The following is a 15,535-nucleotide window of genomic DNA, read 5'->3' as shown; positions in this document are numbered from 1 at the left end:
AGCAAAGCACATTGGACATTTTCATTAACAAAAACAAAAGTTACACCAGAAGAGCCGCAGCCTGATCCTTCATATAGGGAAGGTGATTAAGATGTGATTGTGGAGGACGATTTGAGTGGTTATTCTCAATATGCCGGATGGAACGGAACTGTGACTTAAGTTGGGTATATTGGTCATATAATGATATTATATGGCTAATAATATATCACTTGATCTTGAAACGAAGTTGCAAGTTAAACGCATCTTCTATGCATGATGCAAGTCCTCTTGCATCATGCATAGAGGATCTGAAGAGACGTAGTCTCTTCAACATTTTGAATGAGAAACCAGGACCCGATTACGAATTCAATGCTTCTTCCAGTTGGTTCATGAGATTCAAGCAGCGTTTTGCTCTGCATAATATGAAAATACTTATAAGGAACTTTTTTGAACAGCAAGGAATAGAGAAGACTAAAAGATCCTGCTCAAGAGGACTCAACCCGTCTTAGACGGAAGAGAAGAAAAAGAAAGAATGATATTATTGGCTTGTATTTAAAAGAAACAAATAGATATATAAAATAACAAATTACATTGTATTCATTGCAAGTAAATATTTTAATTCGTAATAAAATTTTAACTATCTATAATCTATATGATAAATTATTTTATTAAAATTATAATAAATCTGATGCTGTTTCTGTTTCAGATTTATAAATGTAAATTTATGAAACATTTCATGTCTTCTGCTGCTTTTCCTGGGACAAACCCTATTTTTTATTAATTGCTGCAATGTAATATTCCGTATTATGAATATTTAGAAATTAAGAAAATCAAAGTAACAATACTTCTTTCTTTACAATACTAGAAAAAAAAAAAAAGCTGAAAATGCAATATATGCTATATTTAGTTAGAAACAGAAATACTGTGAAAAGAACAGACTCCAACGATTATAAAATAAACCGGGTTTTATTTGGTCATGAATGACTATAAAAATAATGAACTCTACTGACTTTTACTACTATTACTTATGGCTTCTTCTGGGTTAAAAATACATACAAATAAATGCAAACCTAAACTATAATGTTACTAAAAATCAAACCATGTAGGAACCATTGCAGTATAAGCCAAAACGAAACCACGTGGGTGGTGGCACGATTATATTGTAACACTTCTTACATGGTTTGTTTTTTAGCATTGCTGAGTTTAGTAAGTTCATGTGCATTTATTTTTATGTGTTTTTAACTTAGAAGCCACAAGCATTAGTGGCAAAACTAGTAGGTTTCATTATCTTTGTATCTATTATTATTATACAACCAAATAACCCTGTTTATTTTATAATTATATTTTCAATCCATAAGGGATGCAAGTCTCCATATCCAAGACTCCAAGGATATTTCTGGATATTAATAATGCTGTAGCAGTAAATAAATACCAACAAAAATGTGAACTTTCAATTGTCCCCTTTTCGTTCTCCAAATTATGCATTTCAAACATGCAGTCAACTTAATACAGGATTCCATTCCAACAACCCTGTTGTAAGTCAGTATTGTCATAAGTCAAAAATCATGATATAAGAACCATAAAGATTTGTTATCAGTTAACATGCTTGAAAGCTGAAATGGATAGGTCTGTTTTTGTTATATTTTTTAACCGCTTTTACTCTTTGTTGATAGTGAAATAATACATTGTTGAAATTATTACACAAAATTACAGTCTTATACCATAATAAATAATGAAACATGGATGTTAAAGCAAATGAAATTACTACAAGATGCTAACTGTATTTCTTTAATTAGAAGTTTAAGTGAAAACTGCTAGCTATCATTGGGTCTCTTCATGCATGAGGCTAGCTACCAATTAGGAAGATGAATTTCTCTTGTCCCAGCCAAACCAATCGCTTTCTTCTCTGTGCGATTTAGACTACCAGTTAGAGGGATGACTTTTACATATTAATTGTCTGTCACTTTTCTCCCCTCATGTGGCTGACTGCATGCACATTAGCTGTTTAGATTTTTATGTCTTCCATTATTGTTTGAATTTGTGCTCCTACTTTTCCTTTTGTATGCATTAGGTATGTATCCCACTGGTTCTTTGCATGCTTGTCTCAGTATATGATTTCCTTCTATTTTCTTTGTTTATTAACCTGAGCTGCAGTTTTCACCTGAAATATATCACTCTTCAGTAGAAAATGTTGCATACTAGTATCCCTTGAACTGACATCACTTCTAATGTTGTTTTTGGGGGGGGGGGGTTTCCAACCCTTTTATACTTGCTCTCCTAACGGCACCCTCTTTAACTTCTTTTCTCCGCCCACTACTTGTTTTTACTTCACCGACCAATTAGGGTGCCATTTTTTTTTTTTTTTCTTTTCTTTTTTTTTCTTCTCAAAGTCCTTTGGTCGGCGAGCCAAACGATGTCTCAATCCGGGAATCGGCCCTGAGCGATGCGATAGTCTGTTGTTTTTCTTCCGCTAGCCTCTAACTTAATCCCCTTTCCAAAATTTTTCTATGAATTCACTTAATATTTTAATCTCTAGCCTCTCACATACCATCTCTTATGACTAATCCTTTTCTGTCTTATTTAGTTAAATTTTCTCTTTTATATCATATTACAATATTAATATATTCTTTCTTTTGTTAGTTAGTTTAACAAACACCTTTATTTTTTATATATTTTATTGGATGTAAGAATCTTTCTTTTTCTTTTAATTAATTCAACTGTTATCTTTTATGCAGGGTTTTTAATTTATTTTATTTATTCTTCATGTTACACCATGATAGCTGAGAATTCTATATTCTTAAGATATCAGGGTGTAACAATATGATCATTTAGTTGATATGACAGGGGTGAAAGAGCTCATGTTAAACAAATAGCTTTGTTAAGGCTTTTATGCCATTTGAGAAAGTAGCAATTTTTTTTTTTACAGGTAACTTTTTTTTTTTTTTTAAATGTGGCTTCCACTCAAAAAAGGTTTTTCATAACCTTTAGTACCTCTACTGTAAGTGGGCTTGGATTTTTTTTTCTTCTATTTTTATTCCTTTTAATATATTTCTTGTAATTTTATTTATTTTTACATAGCTGAAAATTTTAAATACCTGAAATTCTGCACTAGAGATAAAACATGTAACTTTTTCAAGCCACTTAAGATTTCCTTTAAGTGGAGTGGTAGTTAAGTGTAAAGCTGGAATTTTTGGGTTAATTGTGATACACTTATCAACATCATCAAATTCCTGACATGTACCCTCAACGGGTGTACAGGGCTTAATTTTTCTTAATTTTGTATTGTCTTGGCACATTGTTGGAGAGCCAAGCTAAATAATGATATTGATTTAATGGGAAACGAAGGCTTACGTTCCAGAAACAGTTATTTGGTCAGGGCAAATGTTCAGATCAAGAAATGGAAACAGTAATCAGACCATGGAAAGGAGGAACTAGAAATCATGGCACCAAGAAGTGAAGTGACATTTATAGCATATTTGGAAGTGATCTCATTAAGAAACAATCTATGAAGTTGACAAGATTATCTGATATTCTGGTGGGTTAACTGAGCATTTTATGTTAGATCATTGCTAACAGCAAATACCTCAGCATGTCTTTCAGCTTGATCAGTAAAATTAGAAAAGGGAAGCCATTCAAAGTTGTGAATATGAAATTCCCTAAGAAAAAATACCTAATTTTTTTGGATAAGTGAACTTCACAAATTCAATCTTCAGCGATAAAAATTTGAACAGGTCATGGTAATTATGAAAATTTGATAGTAATGAATGAAACAAATGACGAAAATTTTGAGCCAAAACAGATTAAAAAAAAAAAAAAAGTATGCAGTCTAGGGTTGGCATGCAGTGACATAAGATGTTAAATCTGACAAATGATAGATGCTGTCCTTGTGATAGAAAGAATTACACAGTGTAGTGCAGGGTGGTGAGATGGATAGTAATTGTTGAAGCTGTTCACTTAAGGTTGGAATGAATAAACCTTATGGAAATTTCTATAATTTGAATTCATTCAGTTTGCAATTGATAATTTTTTCTCTCCAGAGCTTTGAGTTAGCCAGGATCTGCTATACTTATTTTTATTTATTACTCTTTGAAGGTGAGATTTAAGATTAAAAAAAAAACAAACTGTAAACCCTATTATAGTATATTGTTACCACAGTGGGACAAAGGACCAGATAATCTAGGAGCTCTGCTCTTGAAACCAGTGATGGAACTTCTTTTTTGAGCCTCTTCGGTGCTCTAACAAGAAGGGTGCTACACCAGGAAATGATACTGTTTACTACTTAAAATTCTATATGATGTAAATTCTATATGAAATATAGAATATGATAAAAATTTTATCATAGTTAGTGGTCTGTGAACAACTTTTTCCCCCCTCCCACTCATATCTAGGACTCATCCCCTCAGACAACACACTCTCTCACACATACATACCTAGTTTCCAACAATCAGGTCACTTCTTTTGTGGCCAATTCTTCCTCTAGTATTTGTAGCTGTGCATACTATGTCCTCATGCTTGCTTCTGAAGTGAAAAATACTTGGTGTAGAAATTCGTCATCATATGCGTCATCATAACCCACCTTCATTTGGAAAGCCTTTCTTATATGTTATTTTTTTATATGTCTTATATGTTATTTACATTACTGAAAATTATGAACCCCCTCCTCTTTTCCAACCAAAGCATTGGAAAATGTGGTGGTGGTGTTCTGACTGTGCTGTGGAAGCACTTTCCTTCCAAATAACATGATTAGGCTGTCCTGCTCTTTTGCCCACACTTGGCATTGATGTGCTAGACATCATTCTTCAATCAGCTTTTTCCTGGCTGCTTGTGTGCATAATAATAAGAATGATTAAAAAAAAACTTAGAATCAGAGTTTTAAATGTACCATTAATGTCAGATTCTTTCAGATACTACATATATTAAATATGCTTCTTGGTAATAAGAAAACATTTATTTGGAAACAATATTTCACAACCTTTCCAAACATAAATATAATTATGTTTGGAAAGGTTGTGAAATATTTATAATTAGTGATTCAGTAGTCATGTGCCTTCTGATTTATAAATAATGCTATTTCAGATAACTGGTTCAAATGTTTAGCTTTAATATTCTCTTGTATAATATAATGTTTACTTTATATAATTTATTCAGCAAATGTCATATACACACACATTTTTTTTTATATATATTTAGAATGTAATTATTACACCAGTAAATGAAGCAGTTGAAGTAAAATTCACACCTTTAAAAGTTCCTCCAGATACAGTTTGGAGTACACAGATAGCCACAGTGACATTTGTGCGTAAGTGTATTTTTTTTGTTTCATTTCTGTGATATATGATTTTTTTTTTTCTTCTAGAATCATCACTAACACTATTTACTGATACATACCCCCATGGAATGTGCATGTACTATAATAGTATAACCATTAAGATTTCATTAATTGGTTCTCAGCTTACTTGTTTTACCATAATTGTCTGTTATTTGTTAGGAATTTAATTTGATCACCCTTTATTTTTCTATTTTTTGAAACTATCATAATTATGCCCATGCATCTTTGTCTTTCTTTGAATCTTTTTCATGCTTTTTCTTTTAAACATTGTTTTGCTTATTTTTCATTTCTTCTGAGTGACCATACCTTTCTGGAATTAGATCAGCTTACATATATTCTGGAATAATGTCAAATTATTTTGTAATTCTTCATTTTAATGTGGTACTTTAGTTGATGTCATTTGTTCATTGTTCTGTAGTTTTCTTCAAAATTTTTCATACCTGTGGTCTTCAATTGTTTCATTGACTATATTTCTGATCCCATCTTTCTCAGATTCATATGTTAACATAATCTGTTTACTGCATGGAACACAGTGTTGTATACTGTCAGCCTAGTTTATTAACTGATTTCTTTCTTTTGATCACCCTTCAGTTTTCTATTTTTTGAAGCTATTATAATTATGCCCATTTTGTTCAGCCTCTTCTCTCCTAGCATATCAGATTTTCATCATCATCAAAAAATTCCTGCCATGTACCCTCCAGGGGTGTACATGATAGTACTAAATGAAAAAATTATATCATTACTAACTTCTTATCTAGAATTTTCCTCCAAATCAGTCTGTTACTTGTCAAGACTCCAACATTATCAGATCTTATATTCCTATCGTCTAAGGCACTTTGTACTGTATCAATCCACCTATATCTTGGTTTTTCTCTGGGTCGTTTTGCTGCCAACCTGGCAGAGAACACTTGTTTTGCTAATCTTTCCTCGCCCATTCTGTTTAAGGGACCATACCACCTGAGATTAGCTCTGCTAACGCATTCCTGGATGCTGACAATGTCAAGTTCTTTCCTAATATCCTCGTTTTTAATATGATATTGCCATTGATGCCATCTGTTCATGTCTATAATCTTTCTCAGGACTCTCATATCTGTGGTCTCTAGTCTTTGGTCAAGTGTTTTACTTCTGACCCAGCTCTCAGATCCATAAGTTAAAACTGGTTTGAACACTGTCTTGTATACAGCTAATTTAGTGTTCCGACTAATTTCTCTCTTATTCCATATGAATTTATTCAATTGACTTCCCACCATACCAGCTTTGCTGATTCTGTTGTCTATTTCTATATTTAATTTACCATCTTCACTAAATATCGTGCCTAAGTACTGAAATGTTTTACTTGTTCCACAGGTTCTCCATTCACAACACAGTTGACATTTTCAATGATTCTGCCTATTTTCATTGTCTTTGCCTTTTTAATGCTGACCTTCATACCATATCTATTACAACAGTTATTCGATTTAGTCAGAGAATCTTGCAGACTTGTAGTGGATTTATTTAGAAGTATAAGATCGTCTGCATAAAGTAAAGAACTGACATTAACATCTCCAATTTTGATATCATGTTTAATACCACTTTCCTTCATAATGTGATCCATATAGATAATGAATAACAGAGGGGATAATGTACATCCTGTACTCCCTTCAATTCTAACTGCTGACTTACAACTCAAGTAAAGACTAAGTATTGCTTGATATAATGCCCCATTGACACCATATAACTGTGGCATATTGAATAGCTTCTCTCTTGGCACCTTGTCATATGCCTTTTCCAAATCGACAAAACTTAAATACAGATCTTTGTTATATTCCCATTCTTTCTCGACTATTTGTCGTAAAGTGAAGATCTGATCCTGACAGCCTCTATTTGGCCTGAATGCAGCTTGTTCTTCACTAAGCTCTATTATTTTTATATTTAATGTTTTCACTAAAAAATGTTTCATAAATGGCTAAATTTTATTACCTGCAGGTTCACTATAGAGAATACAGTTGATTTCATACCAGTTTTTGGTTTTAATTGGTGATTTTTACACTTTACTTGTTAAAGAAATTATTTATATTTAATTTGATTAAAGGCAATAAAATTTAAAGCACATAACATGATAATATCACCTACATGAAAAACAAATAGCTTAATATCCTTTATTTTGGTTTGAATTGCTTTGATGAGAGATAGTGTACAAAAGAGACAGCAGTGCACAGTATAAACAAAACTTATTTCTATTAAAAAAAAAAATCAGTTATTCTTTCACAATTTATAAATACATACAAATTTTCAACTACAAATAATTATGTTAACATGGAGATTAGAAAATTAACACAGATTTAAAAACCGAAATTATCCCACGCAACTAATAAATTACACTAACCAAATAGCAAAAGCTCATCTAACCAGTCCTGTAATCAAAGAAAACTTTCCAATACAAAAAAATTTTCAAACTGCCGATGCATTATGCAAACATTACGATGCAAAAGATAGATTTTCCTTCAGGTCAGCAGCTTGGAACAGGGAGTACAACCCTGACTTCTGCTTCATCACTCAAGACAACAATGGACATCCGTTACCTACATCGAGAAGAGTTCTCTCCAACTTTCTCCGAAGCCAACATAGACCAGTTATATTAGAGGTAGGAGTTATCCCTTGTCAGACCCATCCAACGTCCCCACTTGAACTTCTGGAAAGCCGACTGGGATACATTTGCTGCCTGTCTTGAAATATGTTTGTTGGATCCCTCCAACAAGGAATAATTACAAAAGATTCGCGGGAGAAGTCTTAGCTGTAGGTAAGAAGACCATACCAAGAGGCTTCCAGAAGGAGTATATCCCTGGATGGGACGATGATAGTAATAAACTGTATCAAGAATATCTAGAGTGTGGTGATCCTGACATTGCAGATGAACTCATTCACAGCCTTGACACCAGCTGACAGAAGAAATGGACTGAAACAGTAGAAAGGCTCAATTTTCGGCACTCCAGTAGAAAAGCATGGAGCCTTTTAAGAAAACTAAGGTAGTGGCACCCTGACTGCCCAGGAACAATCAGCTATTTCTCCTAACCAATATGCATCACATATTGTCAACACACTCTTCAGATAAAAACTTTCATATTTGAAAAATAACAAGCAATCAGATCCTTTATATTCATGACTCTTCACTCTTGAAGATATTAACACTGCTCTAATGGATATGAAACCAGGCAAGCCACCAGGTTTCGATGGAATGCATCCTGATTTCCTGTTGAAGACAGGCCAAAAAGCTCGACGGTGGTTGGCTTGCTTTTTCTCTGACATTCTCCAGACTGGTAGACTTCCAAAAGAGTTTAAGAGGACAAAAATTATCCCCATCTTAAAACCAGGAAAAACCAACAACAAACCCGAAAACTACCGACCAGTCACCCTGCTTAGCATCATTATAAGCTCCTAGAAAGGCTCATCCTCAATAGAATTGCCCCTAAGATAATAGAACAGGTCTCAGTTGAACAGGCCGGATTCAGACATAAACAAAGCTGCTGTGATCAGGTTCTGTCACTCACCACACATATAGAGGCTGGCTACCAACAATGCGTGAAAACAGCTGTAGCTTTTGTAGATCTTACTGCAGCTTATGATACAGTCTGGAGGCATGGCGCAATCTGCAAGTTGCTCCGTGCAGTCCCATGCAGAACAATACCAAAACTGATTAATAACATGCTAAGCAACCACCTGTTCCAAGTGTGTATGGACGAGAACAAAAGTAAACAAAGAACAATGGATAATGGACTACCACAAGGGTCAGTTCTGGCTTCCCTGTTTTTTAACTTATACATTGTAGATTTGCCTAATACAGCCTCCAAGAAGTTTTGCTATGCTGATGACATTGCTCTAGCCACCAGACACACCAATTTTACTACAATGGAAGATACACTAACAAACAATCTTGTAGTCCTAGATGAATACTTCAGCAAATGGAGATTACGCCCAAATCCTAGCAAAACAGAAGTTTCATGCTTCCACCTGAACAATAACCAGGGTAACAAAGAACTCATGGTCTACTTCAACCAGAAACTGCTGTGCTACAACAGATTCCCAAAATATCTGGGTGTCACTCTGGATAGAACACTATCTTTTAAACCACATCTCATTAACACAGCATCCAAGCTAAAAACAAGAAACAATATACTGCAAAAACTATGTGGAATAACTTTGGGTGCCTCAGCAACAACGCTTCGCTGCACTGCTCTTGGCCTCGTTTACTCTACAGCTGAATACTGCTCACCCGTATGGCTGAACAGCACCCATGGTGCTGTTCAGCCATACGGGTGAGCAAAAACCTAAAATCTTCCAATCCACGAAGACATCCCACCCCTAGAAGTAAACAGGGTAAAGTCAAGGCACCCTCCAATCTTAACAGCAAAAAATCTTGCAGCGACAAGTTTCAACATGAAGGAGAAGTGGAAAGAGTCCTGGTGTAACACTTCAACAGGGGTCTTCCATGAATTAGTGGACCCAACATAGATACCTTCTGGTTTTGACCTACCTCAGAAAATTTGGTCTGCTCTTAACCGAATTCGCACCAATCATGGCAGATGTGCAGACCACCTTTACAAATGGGGCATGATTGCCTCACCCAGGTGCGACTGGATCACTCTGCCAGACAATTAATCATATTACAGCAGAATGTGTCCAACGTGCATACAGTGGAAACCTGTCAGACTTCATCCATTCTACACCAAGTGCAGTTGACTGGATAATCAACCTAGACATTCAGTTTTAGCCTATTCTTGAGTGTCTCTTTTATGACTATGTTATGTCTTATTATTGCACATATGTCTAATACTATGTCCATATATATTAAGGATTAATGTAATTTAACTTTTCGTGCATGAGCCATACGCTAAATAAATAAATCAAACTGCCATATATCCAGAATACATGCAAAGCTTATAAATATATATTCAAGCATACTGACTATAAATGAGTGTTTACTACTAGTCAAAAACTGGCAACTTTCTTAAAACCTACCAAATTTCACTCGTACAAGGGAATATTAGAATACCACAATGTGGTGTACAAATTTCCTTGCCAGCACAACTGCAATATCACCTATACAGGTTCCACAATTAGATTATTATTGGCAAGACTACAGGGACAATTGCAATATACCAATTCCAGAACGTTTTAAGTAATAAGAAGAGAAAAACCAAAATAACAAAAAAAAATTAAATGCCAGGAAAACAGAAATGCAATCCATGCACTTGAACAAAAGCATACTTCGCAAATTGAAAAAGCCATCATATTAGACAGAATAATGAAACAATGCTAAGGATATCAGAAACTATAGCCATTAAATGTGACAAAAACTCCATAAACGTCCACTACCCCTATGCAGAAAGTTGGAAAAATTAGGCCAAGATTCCCACCAATAGAAGGCAACACAGAAAAATCTGATGCAAATATAAAGCTGCCATAACATAGATGCCACTTTGCCCATGAGCTCTGAAGATGATAATTAGACGCAATTGCTCATGCCTCATACTCCCATTTTTTATATTTTTTTATCTTTATTTTTACTCTCTCCTTTTTTTAAATTTTGTAGTTCATCCTTGATACGAGACCATTATGAAATCGCTGTGTGTTTTTTCAGTTTTTAGTCTGCATAACTTTAATTTCTGCATTTTTAGTTTCCATATATTTTTATTTCTATTTCACCCCCTTTTTGAAAAAACGTTTTAATGTATTTATTCAAATGATTGTCCTAATTGGTTTGTAGTTTATTATTCATAGTTCATTATAATGATTTAAAGATCTGTTATATATACTTTTCATCAATATATTTTTGATGCTGTTCCATAAAAAGTTAATCATGAGGATTCTATAAAGGTATGTCAAAAATTATTCCTTTTATATTACTTTTCTTTTAATTTATGTTTTCAAAATACATATCATCAATGTTTAAATTTAATAGGAGTAAAAAAAAGCCAGTGACATAATAGAAGAGGGTACTCCTTATGAAAATAGGCAAAATAGCCATAAGTATTAATATCATTTTAGAGGAATACTATGGAAAATTTCCAGAAATAATATTTATAAAACTTATTTCTATTGTGCACCTGCCCTCTGAATATGTTTTTTTTTTTGCTGCCTCTTTATTACACATATTTGAGATTAAAGAAACTTAAATAGTGCTCTTCATCACATTATCATTTTTTCACTCATTTGTCTTAAAGTTGAAATATAGTTTTAGCAGCCAGTAATTCCTAAACCTAATTTATACTTCCAGTTTGATCTTTAGCCCTTTTCTTAGCCGTTTCTCAAGTGTGCTTGCATAACTATCCTAAAACACTCATTAAGGAAATTTTATAATTCTTACATATAGTCTTTCCTTTCTACAAATTGAAACAGTGAGAGCTTTATTTCCATCATCTAGAATTTCATTTTCTCAATCTTCATTTATGCAGAGTAGCTTCTATTAAGCATGTGTTACTTCTGTAGTAAAGGATTTCAGATTAAATATCATATATTCCAGTTGTCAGTCTGGATTCAGTTTCTGATGCCTTTCTTCATTATTAAGTATAATTGTATTCCTTCCAGGTATTCTTTATCATTCATCTATTGATAGTTGTATGTAATAATTTTTTAAAGTAATTACTCCAGAATATTTATATAATCTTCAAGTTTTATACTAGGTAATTTTATTGTTTTTATTTTCTGGTATTCTTTCCTCCACGGATAGAGAAATATTTTCTAAACAATCTTAAGTTTCATAGTAAACATTTCTTTTTCTTTGTGATATTTCCTTCCTTTATTTTTCCTAAAAATTTTCTCATAATGTTTTTAATTTGCCATCCACTTCTCATCCTTGTGTCATACCCATTATATGAATGAGGATGGACTGCAACTTTGAACTTGCTGAACAACTTTTTATTTTGTGGTCGCTGAAAAAACATGCACTATAGTATTTAATCCTTGTAAGGGTGTTGTCCAAAGTTGAACAATTTCCAGATTTTTTATAATGATCCAGGATATTCTTGAAAAGTTTATCCTGATTTCATTGGAAGATTATGGGGTCTGGCATATAAAAATAAGAACTACAAATGTATGCAGTGTTAGCAGAAATTAGGTAGAGCTAGTAGAGGCATTAGAGAAGTATCATGCTGACATAATTGGGATTAACAAGTCAATACCAGAATAGATGAGATCCTTTTAAACAATAAATCTAACTTAATCTGTTAAGATAACATGAACCAACAAATGGTAGGAGGATGAGAGAAAAATCTCAAGTAGAGTTTTATTTCAAAATGAAGAATTGGACACTACAACTTATGTGAGTTTATGCTTCCATGTAGATTTGAATATTCTGAAGTGGATAAAAAGTAGAACTGAGAATAATGATAATCACTGTTTGATTTCTGCTCTTTGCGTGCATTATCATTGCTATGTTCTAGACATGAAGTGCATGTAGAAAACAACATGAGAAGCAAGAAGTCATTTGATTATGCTATTGTTGATAGTGAAAGAATATATGAGTTTACGGTGCAGGCATTTAAAGTAGATGTGACCAATGTATAGTTTTGGCATGATTAAAAGAAAATTGAACAGTTTGAATGTGTGAACTGCTAACTATTTTGAAAACACTAGGTCTCCAAACTTTAGAAACCTAGTAGCAAAATCTGAAGAAAGCATTTTAAGATGCAATTGATGCATTCATCAAAGTTATCTACAAAAACTGAAAAACCAGAATTCAGCAGTATATGCAAAAAGTTGAAAGGGGTGATTCATGAAAATAAAAATAAATCTAGCAGGGTGCTAGCAAATCCATAGCTCACCCATATTATTCATGTACTAGAAGTTTATAACCTTGTAAAAATTCTTCAATGGTGTTTTTAAGTATATAAACCAAAGTTATAGGAAGACTCAAGGAAGATGTTCTGTTTAGATTACTTCAGGCCAATGAAGGTGATCTTGATAAGTGTATTATATTTACAAATATGAGATCACATAACTTATGTTTAGCTGAAAATACCCTATACATTGGTTTGTCATTTTACATGAAAATATTAATAATTATTTTAAGCTATGCAAATTATTTATACAATTTCACCTATTTAAGATTCTTTCATTGAAAAATTTTATTCACATTTTGGTGTTAAAAAGAGTAAATTGCCTTGACAGTTGTATAATTACTTTGAGAAAACTGGAAGATTGTAAGACAGATGTAACTGTATTACAAAATGAGGATGTTTAATTTTTCTTGAAAACTATAACTTCTCATTAGATTAATTAATCTAAGAAGAAATTATAAAATGAAAACTATCGAATCGCATCTTTCTAACTAAAGAAACAGAAAATCAACAGCCAAGAACCACACAGGAAGACCCTTCAGTTACAGCTTGACCAGTTGACTTGCAGTGCACATGTGAACAAAGCTTGTTCTTCTGAACATATTCTGTAGTCCTTGTTTTGCTTCATAGTTTTATTCAAACTTATAGAGAAATATATCTCTTTGTAAGTATAAAACATGTCTTTAAGTAAAATTAATTTTGAAAGAAATATTTTTCTATTAGGGGTTGCTTAAGGGTCGAGGCTGAATAACTGAGAGGAGATCTCTATGTAGCATTTTAAGGAATGCAGAGAACCAACCACAGTTTCTGATCTAATGTCCAGTCCTCACCTTCTTGTGGTGCACCCTGAGATACTGAATGAATGAGGTTGTGCTGGCAGTATGGAATTTAGCCGAACAAATTGTATTCTTAAATATAACATATTTAAGAATACAATATTTAAGAATTTAAGAATGCAAACCAAAATAACATAATAGAATTTCATGCTGGCTGGGGTATCATCCAGTTAAACATGGTCCTCATTGTTTTCATCAGGGAATCAGGGTAAACAGCAAAAAGCCAGGCTTCTGGAACATATCTCAACTCAACATCAACACAGTTCAAGATTCATACCTTAAACATAAGAAAGATCAACAGAAAAGAAAGGAAAGAGGAAAAGAATTGTATAAGTACCAGATTGACATAATAGGTATTACTGAAACAAAGAAGAAAAACCTGTGAGATTTTTCTAAGAAAAAAATACAAGATGTTATATTTAGTCTGCAATGATCAGGGAAAAAGTGTAACTATAATCAAAATACTATTTCACTATGCAAACAGCACCAAGAGAAGAAAATATAAATTTATTGAACTTATTTCACTTATTTTCTACCCAGCATCTTCAGAGCAGAAATTATAATTGTGACAAGCACACAGCACTAAATTATGTTTTCCTCTCTTGGTGTTTATATTGTGAAGCACTAGCACTATTAGGAATAATCAACAATGCCTAAGCATTTCTGAATACTGTAGAGTAACTATAGTATTCAATGCTAAAATTCCAGAATAATTTGCTTGAATGACAGGCAATATAAAGTTGAGTGATGTGTGTAGATATCATAATGGAAAATTGGACAATGAGATGTGATTATTGTCTCAATAATTTCAATAATTTGCATTTTATTGAAAAGGTAAAGGATATTAATATAGAGCCTTCAGACCTCTTAGCAGGTTTAGATGTAGTTTTTTCACCAGTGTACTTAGAAATGACACGTTTATTTTGGTTTATATTAAACTAAAGTTTTACTCTGACATGATAGTTGTTTTCATAATTTTCATGATGTACCCTAGTGATGACAATTCAATGTCGCAATGATGCATATTACTATCATGTCATGTTAATGCACAGTGGCAAATTACACGCTATGTCAACATGATAATATATAACAAAGCTCAATGTAATGGGAGGGCTGCACAGCATTTCCCACATGGTCCAACTCTATCACACATGCTGTTTGCCAGCGTGAATAAACAGTTGTGGGAAACAGATTCTATCAGTGCTAACAGGCATGACTGTGGAGCTCCAAGGACTCACATACTCCAGACTTCGACAAGGAGAACCCTTCTGTGAGTACCCATGGCATTGCACATTTCATGGGTGTTCCTCATTCCCACACCTAGTGGACTCTGCATGCCAGTCAGCTCCACCCTTTCCAGTATCAGAACGTTCATGCAGTGGACCCAACTGATTTGGCACCACAGGTTAAGTTCAGTAGGTGGTTCAGTCAATGTTGTGTAGAAGAGCCTCAATTTCCAGAACTGGTGCTCTTCATTGATAAAGCTTTTTCCATGAAGAGCACCAGTTCTGGAAATTGAGAAATTGAAAGTGGCCCTATATGCTTGATGTTCATGCAAGAGACACTGCCACAGTTGA

The 15,535-nt window shown here is 33.5% G+C and overlaps 1 protein-coding gene across 6 annotated transcripts in view; it reads left to right on the top strand.

Moving 5' to 3' along the window:
- The window catches only part of Tmem131 (Transmembrane protein 131), a 704,637-nt gene that overhangs the window by 252,677 nt on the left and 436,425 nt on the right, over positions 1-15,535 (top strand). For all 6 annotated transcript variants that reach the window (XM_090406393.1, XM_090406392.1, XM_090406391.1 and 3 more), the window contains one exon: positions 5,170-5,278. In XM_090406393.1, coding sequence (XP_090262519.1) covers positions 5,170-5,278 — 109 coding nt within the window. The remainder of the gene's footprint in view (positions 1-5,169; positions 5,279-15,535) is intronic.

The sequence above is a fragment of the Typopeltis vanoorti genome, chromosome 16 (genome assembly GCF_054136105.1).
Source record: "Typopeltis vanoorti isolate ZY-2024b chromosome 16, IOZ_Tvanoo_1.0, whole genome shotgun sequence".
Classification (NCBI taxonomy): Eukaryota; Metazoa; Arthropoda; class Arachnida; order Uropygi; family Thelyphonidae; genus Typopeltis; species Typopeltis vanoorti.
This window is presented reverse-complemented; position numbering and strand designations above follow the sequence as displayed.